Raw genomic sequence first — 14,817 nt, forward strand, 5'->3', positions numbered from 1 at the left:
TCTTAACCCGAGGTACCACTGTACAATAAAAGGCCAACTAATTACACGCACAAAAATAATAAAAAGAAAAAGAATAAAATAACAGAGAAAAGAAAGAAGGGATAGATAAGTACAGAATCCTCTCTCGCAGATATATCTTAACTTTTGAGCCATACAGAAAAGGGCGTGTGCTCCCAGCTCACACACGGGGAGCGTCCCTCTTTTCCCCCAGCCTCTCACCCCAAGAGATTTCCCTGTGCACTTTAAATGTGCATTGAGTGTGCTTTGAATATATGGCGTGGATCTGCCCCCAAACTTATTTGTAGCGCTGTGGCTGCATCAGGTGGATTTCCGGGTGGAGAAGGGGCAATGTTTTGCCAAGCCAAGAGTTCATCAGGAGGGGATTTCTCCCAGCAGTTGATTAAGGGCGAGGAGAAAACGAACGTCTTCTTCTCTTTCTATTTTCCTCTCTACCACCCACCCTTAGCCCCTAAATTGCATTTTAGCAAGCCCTGAGCAACCTGCCATTCCTAATCAGCATGGTTTGGAGCAGGAGGGAGGGAGGGAGGGAGAGAGAGAAAAGCAAGCTGTGACTCATGCAAATGATGAGACTAGAGGGATGCTCCGAAAAGGCAGAGATTTGTCCTTTCATGGTGGGGTGGCACTGGAGGAGGGAGGGCTGGATGACTGAGGAGCTCCAGTGAAGAAGGATGTTGGGTGATTCAGGGTAGACGAAAGAAAGGACTTCTTGACGCAGCGTGGAGTTAAACACTGGCCGCCAACCTAAAAGGTAAAGGGACCCCTGACCATTAGGTCCAGTCGTGACTGACTCTGGGGTTGCGGCGCTCATCTCACTTTATTGGCCGAGGGAGCCGGCGTACAGCTTCCCGGTCATGTGGCCAGAATGACTAAACCACTTCTGGCAAACCAGAGCAGCGCACGGAAACGCCGTTTACCTTCCCGCCGGAGTGGTACCCATTTATCTACTTGCACTTTGATGTGCTTTCGAACTGCTAGGTTGGCAGGAGCAGGGACCGAGCAACAGGAGCTCACCCCGTTGCGGGGATTCGAACTGCCGACCTTCTGATCGGCAAGTCCTAGGCTCTGTGGTTTAACCCACAGCGCCACCCGTGTCCCGGCCGCCAATCTAGATGGCTTCAAAAGAGGATTGGACAAACTCATGGAGGAGGAGAGGGCTACTGATGGCCACTAGCCAGAATAGCTATGCTCTACCTCCAACCATCAGAGGCAACTATGCTTCTGAACAGCATTTGCTGAACACCAAAGGGATCTTGTACTCAAGGAATCTTTGCTCAGGTCCTGCTTGGTTTGTCTTTGGATAGATAGATTATTTATTACGGTCAAAGACCAGCTCACATAACATAACACAATAAAAACAGTGTTCATAAAGATAAAATATACAATCGGAGCAGATTGCAGCAATAGCTCATGAGTTAAAATTGAGATATTTACATACACCCGTACAACTGAGATTTGGGCCAGTGGCGTAGCGTGGGGGGTGCAGGGGGGCCGGCCGCACCGGGCGCAACATCTGGGGTTAGGGCAAATCCATGGGTTAGGGGGCGCAAATCCACGGGTTAGGGGGCGCAAATTACTTGCCTTGCCCCGGGTGCTGACAACCCACGCTACGCCACTGATTTGGGCTACCATAAAACATTGACCCTGAGGCACCCCAAAGGGCGACTTCAGCATTTCCCTAGTAAGCTATTTTATTCTAGAGGATGATCTGTGCCTACAAATCTGGGCGCAGAATCTGGCTACCAGCCAGGTCGTCTTGTGATGTTTGCTTAAGAGGAGAGAATTAAGTTTAGACTTCTCTGAAAGAACGGCGAGCCTCTTCAGCAAAGGATCAATGGTGTCTCTACGGATCTCAACATAAAAAGGACATCTAAAAAATATACATTTGGGGCTTCCTATTTCCCCTAATGGGCAGGCGCAAAGTCTCTGTGCGTATGGGACCCTTCTATAGGAGCCTTCCAGGGCAAGGCTAAGCTTCTAGCAAGAGTAAAAGCCCTTCTTGCGTTTCTTCCCTTTGGAACATCTGGTTGGGCACTGGCCAACGGAGGGGAAAAAAGAAAGGAGTATATGCCACACTCCCCCACATGTCAGAGGCTCCCAGATGTTTGCAGTCAGGATCATGACTGGGCCATGGACCTCTGCGGTCAGCCCTGAGCCATCCTGCTGTTCAGCCTCAGTCAGAAATTTCAGAATGACAACGCCAGTCTACTTCAAAGGGCCGTCTTAAGGATTTATCCAAACTACCGGCAGTTCTGTTAGCACCAAACCCCTTCCAGATCTGCAATTTGGGGATGAAGTTGGTGCAGGGTGGGTTTTAATAGATAGGAGAGGATATATTAATTGCAATTTATCCTTCCGGGCGCCCACGTGTGTGGGTTGAACATACACCGAGCAGAGTTTAAAGTCCCATCCTTAGCAGAAAAATGGAAAGCAAATATGAACAGTCTGCAAAGTCTTCTTTTAATTAAGTCCCGTTGCAAAGCAAGCTGGCTCTCCGTATTCTTACCCTGCTTAACAAAGAATCAGACAACAAACTGAGAAGTTTCAAGTATGATTTACTTACTCATAGCCATGCGTTGGTTCTCAGCTTCTTCTTCAGTAAAAACTATGCAGGTAAAATACTGATATTGAAATAAAAGTCGGAGGGAGGTCCTCTTCCTTGGCTGACTGAGGAGAAGGAGAGAGCGAAAGGGAACAGGAAATACTTCTTTGATTCTTCCTGCTGGAGAGAAGAGGGGAAATGACATCACACAGAGCCCTTTCTACCAATCACGTTTCTATGGTCTGGGTCTCTGCCTACCAGCAATACAGCTCTGTGGTCATTAGCCCCTAAACTTACTAACTAGCAAGAATAGTAAGTGTTGGATTTGACTGCAATCTCCCAGGGATGGCACCATCAGCAACAACACATTTTACAGGGTTGTTGTAAAGATTATGAAAACGTCCTTGAAGCTTGAGAAATGGCAGGATTTAAGGGGGTTTAAAATTGCAACCATAGCCGCTCAGGTCTTGATAGACAAGCTTTACAAGCAGCAGGTTCAACCCCCAAAGACATCTCTAGGTAGGGCTGGGAGAGACCTCCCTGCCTGAAACCCTGGACAGCTGCTGCCAGTCAGTGTGGACAATACTGAGCTTAAGGTAAAGGGACCCCTGACCATTAGGTCCAGTCGTGGCCGACTCTGGGGTTGCGGCGCTCATCTCACTTTCCTGGCTGAGGGAGCCAGCGTACAGCTTCCCGGTCATGTGGCCAGCATGACTAAGCCACTTCTGGCGAACCAGAGCAGTGCATGGAAACGCCGTTTACATTCCCGCCGGAGTGGTACCTATTTATCTACTTGCACTTTGATGTGCTTTCAAACTGCTAGGTTGGCAGGAGCAGGGACCGAGCAACGGGAGCTCACCGCGTCGCGGGGATTCGAACCACCGACCTTGTGATCGGCAAGTCCTAGGCTCTGTGGTTTAATCCACAGTGCCACCGGCGTTCCTAATACTGAGCTAGATGCACCCTAATGGTCTGCTTCAGTGAAATGCAGCTTCCCACAGCCCTGTGCGCTGCCAAACTTCAGCAAATTGTTTAGAGCGAGCCCTTTTTCCAAGAGAAAAAGGGAGAAGTAAGTCCATGCTTCCACTGGCCTCGTGTTTTTGAAAGGTGTTTCTGAAGGTGGGAAGCGGTCTCTTTCTCTCTGTGTGCGCGCCAGATGAAGGCTCTTCTCATTCTGCTGATGTCATTATTTCCCAACACCCCCCCACCCCTATTTCACCCTGCTGGGATTGGGCGGCTGAAAAACTGCTGTCTTATTCCTCCCGTTTGTCACTTCCCATCGCTCAGCCGCATCCCAGCCCTGTGACTGCAGCTCAGATTTATGGAGAAGGCAGGATAAAAATAGACCTCACTCTCTGCTGCGTACACTCTGCCTCCCAGCTCTCCCTCCCGCTTCTCCCTGCAAAAATCCTCTCCGTCGCAGCAGAAGTCCCTTGGCATCTGGGGGTTTGATCTCGGTGGCCCCAGCTACCCAGGCCATAGCGCCTGCCCTGCGTTCAGCCATGGCTTATGGCATTTGTGTGTGTGTGTGTGTGAGAGAGAGATACCTTTTCAACTTAACTCCGAAAACAATTATGGGACACGGGTAGCGCTGTGGGTTAAACCACAGAGCCTAGGACTTGCTGATCAGAAGGTCGGTGGTTCGAATCCCCGCGATGGGGTGAGCTCCCGTCGCTCCGTCCCTGCTCCTGCCAACCTAGCAGTTCGAAAGCATGTCAAAGTGCAAGTAGATAAATAGGTACCACTCTGGTGGGAAGGTAAACGGCGTTTCCGTGCACTGCTCTGGTTCGCCAGAAGTGGCTTAGTCCTGCTGGCCACATGACCCGGAAGCTGTACGCCGGCTCCCTCGACATGTAAAGCGACATGAGCACCACAACCCCTGAGTCGGTCCCGACTGGACCTAATGGTCAGGGGTCCCTTTACCTTTACCTTTACAGGGTGCCTACATTCTGCATGGACTGGTTGCATGGCAACATGCACAAAAGGCTTTAGATACCTATTAGCTCCATAAATTACCATATAGCATATATTCAACACAAAAAAACAGCAACAATTTGTTGTTGACAAAGGACAGCTGGACATATAAAGGGCCCCATTACCTTCAGTAGCTTAGGGCCTCGTGAAACCCCAATCCGGCCCTGTCTATGATATGCTATGAGACCCATGGTCATCTCCCTTGCATGTGAGAAACGAGGGCGCTGGTGGCGCCTGCCATATTTTGAGCCCTGGAAATCCCACAGCTTCTGCGAGAGGCGCCTAGTTTTCAGAAGTGACTCTGGGGCACAAAGTGGTCTGGTGAGGGCGGCAGTGGGGGGAGGGCATTGAATGTCGCAGTGCAGTCCTGAACGTGCATACAGTGCCTGATGCAAAAAGGGGAAGCTGGTAATCCCTTATTGACACACACACATCTATATGAATGAATATATGAGTGAACTGGTGCAGGTAAAAGGGTTTGCAAGGAGGAATCTCATCTCTGCAGGGGAAGAAGCAAAATGAAACGAAATCCGCTGCATCTGTCAGGGCTGCGTAGTTGGCCTGATATCTGGTGGCTTAATCCGGGGATTAGCTGGACGCAGTGGCAAGCGGCTTAGCGGAGCCACTTGGCCGCCGCAGGGTGCCCAGTTCTCATCACGGCTGGAGGGATTATCTGCCCACTGCCCATGGGAGGGCGAGACACAGTGATGGCCTTTCCCATCCCACTCCTCCTCTCTTTACGCCGCCCCCTCCCCACCCCTGTGTGCCCAGAGGAAAGCACGCTGCCGCACGGAGGCCGAGTCCCACTGCAGTGAAAACTGCCCAGGCGCTGTTGCCATCGTTTGACTCCAGCTGCCTCACGACACCCACGTGCTGAGTCACCAGAGCCCCCTGCTGAGCCAGGCATATTCTCTCTGGCCCTTTTGCATCACCCCCAGCGAAGGGAAGGAGCTGAGGGTCTTTCATTTGCCAGGTGCTGCCTGAGGATGATGCACTGTGGCCAGAAAGCCCTTACAGTTTGGGCAGTGGTGGAAGAAGATAAGGAGAGCCTGCTGGATGAGGCCAAAGGGTCTAGAAACACAGGAAGGTGCCCAGTACTGAGTCAGACCATGGGTATTGTGCAGAATTGATGTTTTTGAATTCTGGTGCTGGAGGAGACTCTTGAGAGTCCCATGGACTGCAAGAAGATCAAACCTCTCCATTCTGAAGGAAATCAGCCCTGAGTGCTCACTGGAAGGAGAGATCCTGAAGCTGAGACTCCAGTACTTTGGCCACCTCATGAGAAGAGAAGACTCCCTGGAAAAGACCCTGATGTTGGGGAAGATGGAGGGCGCAAGGAGAAGGGGACGACGGAGGACGAGATGGTGGGACAGTGTTCTCGAAGCTACCAGCATGAGTTTGACCAAACTGCAGGAGGCAGTTGAAGACAGGAGGGCCTGGCGTGCTCTGGTCCACGGGGTCACGAAGAGTCGGACACTACTAAACCACTAAACAACAACATTCTCATTTGCTCCCCTCTCCCCGCCTTCTCCATGCAAATCCAGATTTGTGATGCGGCGCTGCAAATCTGCCAATGGGCACTGCGCTCTGACTTCATGCAAGTCCTCTAATGCTGGCTGTGTGACGACAGCCTTGCATTTTTCTGTATATAGGAGAGCAGAGTTCCCAAACTCCAGCACTCTCCAAGAACTCATGAAACCGCATGGGGAAGTTGGGACAGCAGCCTGGCTGTATCTGGGGTCAGGGGGCAGGGACCCCACACCTAAATTTTATTTTTCACATTTATATCCTACCCTTTTTTCATCCATGGAGCTAAAGGTGCCGTTCACAGTTCTCTTCCTCCTCATTTTGTCCCAACAACCCTGTGAGGTAGGTTAGGCTCAGTGGCAATGACTGCCCCTTGCCAAGGAGAGGATTCAAACCTTGGTCTCCCATGCCCTAATCTGACACTCTAACCACTACACCACATTGGATCTCTGGTTTGGGCAGTGGTGGCCCTTGGAGTTCTCCCCAGCTCACACCTCTCCTTGTGCAAACCCTCCTGGAATGTTTTTGCTTGGCTTGGGACATGTCTTTGAACTCAAACGCCTGTGCTTGCCTGAATGGGGGACAGAGAGTGTGCATGTGTGCATTATCTATTCATCATTTGACAAAACTTATACAGTGGTCCCTCGGGTTACAGACGCTTCAGGTTACAGACTCCGCTAAGCCACAAATAGTACCTCTGGTTAAGAACTTTGCTTCAGGATGAGAACAGAAATCACGCGGCAGCAGCAGGAGGCCCCATTAGCTTAAGTGGTGCTTCAGGTTAAGAACAGTTTCAGGTTAAGAACGGACCTCCAGAATGAATTAAGTTATTAACCAGAGGTAGCACTGTACATGAGTTTGCAAAATCTCAAAGTGTGTTGCAAAGGGAATAAAACAAAATTATCAGTAAAAACAGCCCTGTAACATATTCAAAATAAAAAAACCAGCAACAAGCTAAAAGCAGATTGAAGCATGTGTCTCCATGTCCAAGTTGGCTTGTCTAAGCAAAAGTGTTTTTAGCAGGATCCGAAAAAAGTACAGTCATGCCTCTCAACTCCCGAATGCCTTGGGAGTCGAACGTTCTGGCTCCTGAATGATCGAAAACCAGAAGTGATTGTTCCGGTTTTCGAACGTTCTTTTGGAAGCCGAACGTCTGACGGCTCCTGCAGCCAATTAGAAGCCACACTTTGGTTTCCAAGTGTTTTGGAAGTTGAACGGACTTCTGGAATGGATTCCGTTCGACTTCCAAGGTACGACTGTACCGTGAAGGGGCTTGCACCATGTCAACAGGCAGAAAGTTCCCAAGCGCTGGTGCTGCCACACTAAACGATCGATTGCTTTACGAATGTGGAACGAGTCTTAATGTTTGCCTGTGACAGGGCTATTTCTGCAGAAAAGTAGCCTATTGTACAAGAGAGGGCAGTCGTGGCCCCCAAAGGGTTTCCCATAAGCAGTTGTTGCCCTTGGGCAGAGAATGGTTCCCCATCCCTGGCGGCGAATCTTCCCTAACTGCGGCCGATGAGGGGTGAGTGGTTCTGCTATGTGCTCTCCTTGTCTTCCTCTAGGACTCATTGTTTACCTGGGCATGATGGTCGGTGCCTTCCTCTGGGGCGGCCTGGCGGACCGGCTTGGGCGCAGGCAGTGCCTCCTGATGTCCCTCTCCGTCAACAGCGTCTTCGCCTTCTTCTCCTCCTTTGTCCAGGGTTATGGCACTTTCCTCTTCTGCCGGCTCCTCTCCGGCGTGGGGTAAGGCATGTTCTGTGTTTGGTCGCCAGATTCTCTGTTAGAACCTTCAGCACATCTCCTCCTCCTCTTCCTCCTCTTCTTCTCCTCCCCCTCCTCCTCCTCCTTTTCTATCACCATGAACTAGGAACTTAAAGGGAAAGATAAAGGACCCCTGACAGTGAAGTCCAGTCATGAACGATTCTGGGGTTGCGGCGCTCATCTCACATGACTGGCCGAGGGAGCCGGCGTTTGTCCGCAGACAGTTTTTCCGGGTCATGTGGCCAGCATGACTAAGCTGCTTCTGGCGAACCAAAGCAGCGCACAGAAATGCCATTTACCTTCCCGCTGGAGCGGTACCTATTTATCTACTTGCACCTTGATGTGCTTTTGAACCGCTAGGTAGGCAAGAGCAGGGACCGAGCAACGGGAGCTCACCCCGTCGTGGGGATTCAAACTATGAGAACTAGGAACTTAGCTTTTCCAAATTGTTTTTAAAATGAAGGGAGGTGTGTGAGAGAGATAGATATCCTCACACAGCCATGTGCTGAACTTCCAGCTCTGGGGAATAAATTCTGAGGATGATGTCCTTGAAGACTGAACGGGGGGCATGCAAGTGGTTGCACACACCTGCTCGAAATCCATTGGTTTGTCTGGATTTTATGCTAGAACTAAAAAACAAAGAAATGTACAGCTAACACATCTGCTGACCTGATTCTCCCTCTGACACCATCCAGTGGGTTGTCTGGGTTTTGCTTTTTCGAATTGGGGTTATAGTCATACAAGGGATGCGGGTGGCGCTGTGGTCTAAACCACTGAGCCTCTTGGGCTTGCTAATCAAAAGGTTGGCGGTTCGAATCCACACTCTGTCCCAGCTCCTGCCTACCTAGCAGTTCGAAAGCACACCAGTGCAAGTAGATAAATAGGTACCACTGTGGTGGGAAGGTAAATGGCATTTCTGTGCACTCTGGCACTTGTCACGATCCTCCATGTGCCAGAAGCGGTTTAGACATGCTGGCCACATGACCCGGAAAGCTGTCTGTGGACAAACGCCAGCTCCCTCAGCCTGAAAGCAAGATGAGCACCGCAACCCCTTAGTCGCCTTTGACTGGACTTAACCTTCCAGGGGTCCTTTACCTTTATATTTACCTTTTTACCTAAAGTCAAACAAAAATTACCCTCTGCCCTCCGCCCAGCTTGAACCTGGAAGTGGTTCAGACCCCACCAACATGTTTTTCACTTCTCTCTCTCTCTCTCTCTCTCTCTCTCTCTCTCTCTCTCTCTCTCGTTCTCTCTCTCTCTCTCTCTCCTTTTTCTAGTATTGGCGGGTCGATTCCCATCGTTTTCTCCTACTATTCAGAGTTCCTGGCCCAGGAGAAGCGCGGGGAGCACCTCAGCTGGTTGTGCATGTTCTGGATGATTGGGGGCATCTATGCGTCTGCCATGGCGTGGGCGATCATCCCCCATTATGGTAAGGGATGGGAAATTGCAAGGGACGAAGGAGACCAACCGACTGGGGGCTTCTTCTCTCCATTTGGCCCCAGTGGTGCATAAATCCTATACTGGGAAAAGAGCTGGATTTTACCCATGAAAAGAGCAGGATTTCACCCATAATCAATATGCATTGATTATGCATATGGGGCTCATTTGCATATATGTGAAGGAGATTCATGCAAGGAGCAAATCACCTTGTCTCAAAAAACGCTAGACATTTTATTTCGCCTTCTTGGCAACCCTTATCCATCTTAGGGGCTGGAAACTTGGGATCTGCATTCTGAACCCAGTGCAAATTTCTGAGCTTGCATGTTTCCACTTTGGAAGGTGCACAATTCTGGCATGTTGTGAAATGGAAGAGATTTGGGGCACGTGCGGGGAGAGAGGTGGGTGTAACAAGTCTTTATTTTCCAATCCGAAGGCTGGAGCTTCCAAATGGGGTCTGCATACCAGTTCCACAGCTGGCGTGTCTTCGTCCTGGTCTGTGCCTTCCCGTCTGTCTTCGCCATCGGAGCCCTCACCACCATGCCGGAGAGCCCCCGCTTTTTCTTGGAGGTAAAAGGAACAGAACGGCTTAAGGGAGATGGGGAAGAGACGGAGGAAGGCATCAGGGCAAGGCTGGAACGTGGTGACAGGGGAGGGGAAAGACCCAGTGGGTTGGTGTCACTAGGGCTGGCCCAAGACATTTTGGCACCGGAGGTGAACCTCAAAATGGCACCCACCTAGTGGTGAATCTGCATACGTGCAGCTACACACACAGAGTGAATTAGGGTTTGGCAGACAGCCAAGGCAGTGTGAAGGAGTAAGTCTGCCTGGTGATACAGAGGCATGGAGACAGCTCCATGATTGGTCAAGCTCTCTCAAGGGAATAATAACAATAATAATAATAATAATAATAATAATAATAATAATAATAATAATAATTTATTATTTATACCCCACCCATCTGTCTGGGTTTCCCCAGCCACTCTGGGCGGCTTCCAACAAAAAACTAAAATACAATAACCTATTAAACATTAAAAGCTTCCCTAAACAGGGCTGCCTTTAAATGTCTTCTAAAAGTTTGGTAGTTATTTTTCTCTTTGACATCTGGTGGGAGGGTGTTCCACAGGGCGGGTGCCACCACAGAGAAGGCCCTCTGCCTGGTTCCCTGTAACTTGGCTTCTCGCAGTGAGGGAACCTCCAGAAGGCCCTTGGCACTGGACCTCAGTGTCCAGGCAGAACGATGGAGGTAGAGACGCTCCTTCAGGTATACTGGGCCGAGGCCGTTTAGGGCTTTAAAGGTCAGCACCAGCACTTTGAATTGTGCTCAGAAACGTACTGGGAGCCAGTGTCGGTCTTTCAAGACAGGTGTTATGTGGTCTCGGCGGCCGCTCCCAGTCACCATTCTAGCTGCCGCATTCTGGATTAGTTGCGGTTTCCGGGTCACCTTCAAAGGTAGTCCCATGTAGAGCGCATTGCAGTAGTCCAAGCAAGAGATAACCAGAGCATGCACCACTCTGGCGAGACAGAGTCAAACTGACATTATTCATACAGCTGTCTGCTGTGGAGAAATAGCAAAGCTTACATGACATATAACCTTTGGAAGGAATCTGAAGGCAGCCCTGTGCAGGGAAGCTTTTTAATGTTTTATTATGTTTTTATATATGTTGGAAGCCACCCAGAGTGGCTGGGGCAAGCCTGTCAGATGGGCAGGATACAAATAAAGTATTATTATTATTAAGTTTTAACTAGCACACTGTTTTAATGGGCTTGTTTATTGCATATTTTAATTATGGGTGATTTACTCTGTCTACCCTTTGAACAGAGTTTCATAAACTGAAAATAAAATTTTACAGACGATGACCTGCATGACATATCACTTTCCAAAATTTTATTTTCAGTTTATGAAATAATTCTATATTCTCCCACCACGCTGACGAAGATCTACGAAACAGCAGTCAATATCCGGAATCTCTGTTCAGTGTTGGACATTATATTTGCTGAATACAAAAAGCTTCACAGCTTATCTTTCATCATGGAAAGTTCGGTACCTCTCTTCATTTAAAGACTTTCAGAGACTTTGAGTCTAAGATTTCATTTTGAATTTGTTATTGTTTGAAGGAATTCTATAAAGATGGTCCATTACGTATGTCATCGTGTTGCCTTAACAGTGTTGACGTAACACACATAGGGCAGAACATTGGTTAATGGCTTTGTTATTTTTTTAAAAAATGTAACATTTCCCTTTATAGAATGGGAAACACGACGAAGCCTGGATGGTACTGAAGCAGGTCCACGACACCAACATGAGAGCCAAGGGTCACCCCGAGCGAGTCTTCTCGGTGAGGGATCATCCTGGCCACCGTCCCAGCAGACTAAAATGGATGAACAGTGCATAATCGAACTGTGGAACTCCTTGCCACAGGAGGCAATGATGGCCGCCAACCTAGATGGCTTTAAAAGAGGGTTAGGCAGATTCATGGAGGAGGAGAGGGCTATCTGTGGCTACTAGCCAGGATGGCTGTGTTCTGCCTCCACGGTCAGAGGCAGCAAAGCTTCTGAACATGAGTTGTTGGAAACCACAGGAAGGGAAGAGGGTTCTTGTGTTCGAATCCTGCTTGCTGCTTTCCCAGAAGAAAAACAACAACAAACCTCTGGTTACGTGAAAGCTTCAATAAACACACAAGACGTAACCAGCTGTACGTTTGAAAAAATAATATATACTATTCATTGTACAGTGGTACCTCGGGTTACAGACACTTCAGGTTACAGACGCTTCAGGTTACTTACTCTGCTAACCCAGAAATAGTACCTCGGGTTAAGAATTTTACTTCAGGATGAGAACAGAAATCACGCGGTGGCAGCGGGAGGCCCCATTACCTAAAGTGGTACCTCAGGTTAAGAACAGTTTCAGGTTAAGAACAAACCTCCAGAACAAATTAAGTACTTAACCCGAGGTACCACTGTACTGAATTGTAGATTTCAACAGAAGCAGCTCATAAAGTTCAATGAAAAAAGTAGAAGACCCAGTGGATCAGTTCATGCTCTAATCAGTTTATGCATAAGGTCCATATACCGTATTTTTTGCTCTATAAGACTCACTTTTTCCCTCCTAAAAAGTAAGGGAAAATGTGTGTGCGTCTTATGGAGCGAATGCAGGCTGCGCAGCTATCCCAGAAGCCAGAACAGCAAGAGGGATTGCTGCTTTCACTGCGCGGCGATCCCTCTTGCTGTTCTGGCTTCTGAGATTCAGAATAATTTTTTTCTTGTTTTCCGCCTCCAAAAACTAGGTGCGTCTTGTGGTCTGGTGCGTCTTATAGAGCGAAAAATACGGTATGTGAAAATGTCTATTTCACCTGTCTGTTGGCAGAGTCCAATAATCCACATGAAGGTTTGTTACAGTTCCACAGAATCCTATATATGTCATATATGACATCACAGGACAGTGGATCTTATAGCATAGTAGCTGCTGACACAGCAGTCCTGTGATATCATATATGAGTCTGTTCTACTGATGAAGCCCAGGATGGCGAAACAAGGCTAATATTCTGGAAATCCTTGTCTTAGACTCTGTGAAAGGATTCTGTGGAACTACGTTGCAGCATATTTTCTTTTCTTGTGATTTTGGCATTTATGCCAGAAGACAATTGTTGGAGGCCTTACAACTTAACAGGCTCGGTTCTATGCCGCAGGTTCAGGACCTGCTCTTGGACAGGATTGATCAAATTACTTTAATAGTGGCTAAATTTTTGTGGAAGGACTGGGCCGTCATAGAGAGATTTAGTGGTTCGTGATTGGTCGGTGATGTGGTAGTGTTTTACTGTATTATTTATGCAAATTGTTATGCTGAATTCGTATTTTCCACAATTTGTATGCGGTGTTTGTTTGAGAGTGTGTGGTTTGCTATGCCTAATAAAGGATTGATTGATATTGAACTGCAACAACCTTTCTTATGGATTGTTGGACTCTATGAACAGACAGGTGGAATAGACATTTTCACATATAAACTGATTAGAGAATGAATGGATCCACTGGGTCTTCTACCTTTGTCGTTGAACTTCATGAGCTACTTCTGTTGAAATCTACAATTCAGTACAATGAATAGTATATATTATTTTTTCAAACGTACAGCTGGTTACGTCTTGTGTGTTTATTGAAGCTTTCCCAGAAGAGTCATCCGGCTGGCCACTGTGCGAAGAGGATGCTGAATTACATGGTCCACTGGCCTGATCCAGCAGGACTCTTCTTATCTACTTAGGTTCTAACTGCTTTGGGCTGTGATTCTGCGGGGTGAGGGGCTCACCTCTGTGACATTAAAAATCTAAATTTGCACCTGTTAGTTCTTGTGTTTACACCCCGGTGCCTTGCAGCGCCCCTGCTGGGAATCTTTCACAGTATACAAACTTGCAAGATCCTGCCCTGAATCTAAGGCAGCACTTCCCAAACTTAGATCTCCTGCCGTTTTTGGACTACAATGCCCATCATCCTTGACCGCTGGTCCTGCTAGCTAGGGACGATGGGAGTTGTAGTCCAAAACCCTAGATTTTGGGGGAAACCATGCTCTAAAAAGCCTGGAAGAGAAATGTGTCATCATTTCCCCAATCACTTTCCCTCTCCAACTTTTTTTTTATTACTCGACAGGTGACCCACATCAAGACCATCAAACAGGAGGACGAGCTGGTAGAGATCCAGTCCGACACGGGGACCTGGTACCGGCGCTGGATGGTCCGCTTCTTGAACCTTTCCCAGCAGGTTAGTTTCCGGAGTAACGAAGGCTTGGTGGGCCCAGCCAAACAGCCCTCTCGCTTCCCTCACAGAGGTTGCACTGTTTGGCCACATTCCGTCGCTGTTCCCTGACTCTGGCAACGATTTGCAGACAGACAGGAAGTACCTTCAGAGTCCGATCCTGTGCACTTCAGCAAACTGTGGAAAACCTACACTGATTTACCCTCTTCCCTCCCCCTAGTCCCACCCCAGAGAGGCTCAAAATATGTTTTTCTCTTTTTACAGGTCTGGGCGAATTTCCACCAGTGCTTTGTTCCTGAATACCGCCGGGTGACCCTGATGATGATGGCGGTGTGGTTCACCATGTCCTTCAGGTGGGGCTAGTATAGCTTTATTCCATTTATTTATTTCATAAACTTCATATACTGCTTGATCGTAGGAGAAAAAACCCTCAAGGCAAAGAATATATAAAACAATAAAATTATCACAATTTTTTTTTTTTGCAACAATAATTTAAACCGTACAGAAAGTTAAAGCTGTGATAGAATAGACTAAAACATATACAGTGGTACCTTGGTTCTCAAACGTAATCTGTTCCGGAAGTCTGTTCCAAAACCAAAGCATTCCAAAACCAAGGCATGCTTTCCCATTGAAAGTAATGCAAAATGGATTAATCCGTTCTAGACTTTGAAAAACAACCCCTAAAACAGTAATTTAACATGAATTTTACTATCTAACGAGACCATAAAAGGAAAGCAACAATCAATGTACTGTATTATAAAATAAATAAGACAGTATTGTAGAGGATAAAAATGTGAATTACTTCTTTTTCC

The 14,817-nt window shown here is 48.0% G+C and overlaps 1 protein-coding gene across 1 annotated transcript in view; it reads left to right on the top strand.

Annotated features, from left to right (window-relative positions):
* The window catches only part of SV2A (synaptic vesicle glycoprotein 2A), a 55,549-nt gene that overhangs the window by 21,753 nt on the left and 18,979 nt on the right, over positions 1-14,817 (top strand). The window contains exons 4-9 of the mRNA XM_083591120.1: positions 7,627-7,807; positions 9,103-9,254; positions 9,699-9,832; positions 11,512-11,601; positions 13,901-14,011; positions 14,270-14,358. Of these exons, the coding sequence (XP_083447246.1) occupies positions 7,627-7,807; positions 9,103-9,254; positions 9,699-9,832; positions 11,512-11,601; positions 13,901-14,011; positions 14,270-14,358 (757 nt within the window). The remainder of the gene's footprint in view (positions 1-7,626; positions 7,808-9,102; positions 9,255-9,698; positions 9,833-11,511; positions 11,602-13,900; positions 14,012-14,269; positions 14,359-14,817) is intronic.

The sequence above is a fragment of the Podarcis filfolensis genome (assembly GCF_964270895.1).
Source record: "Podarcis filfolensis genome assembly, chromosome: 16".
Classification (NCBI taxonomy): Eukaryota; Metazoa; Chordata; class Lepidosauria; order Squamata; family Lacertidae; genus Podarcis; species Podarcis filfolensis.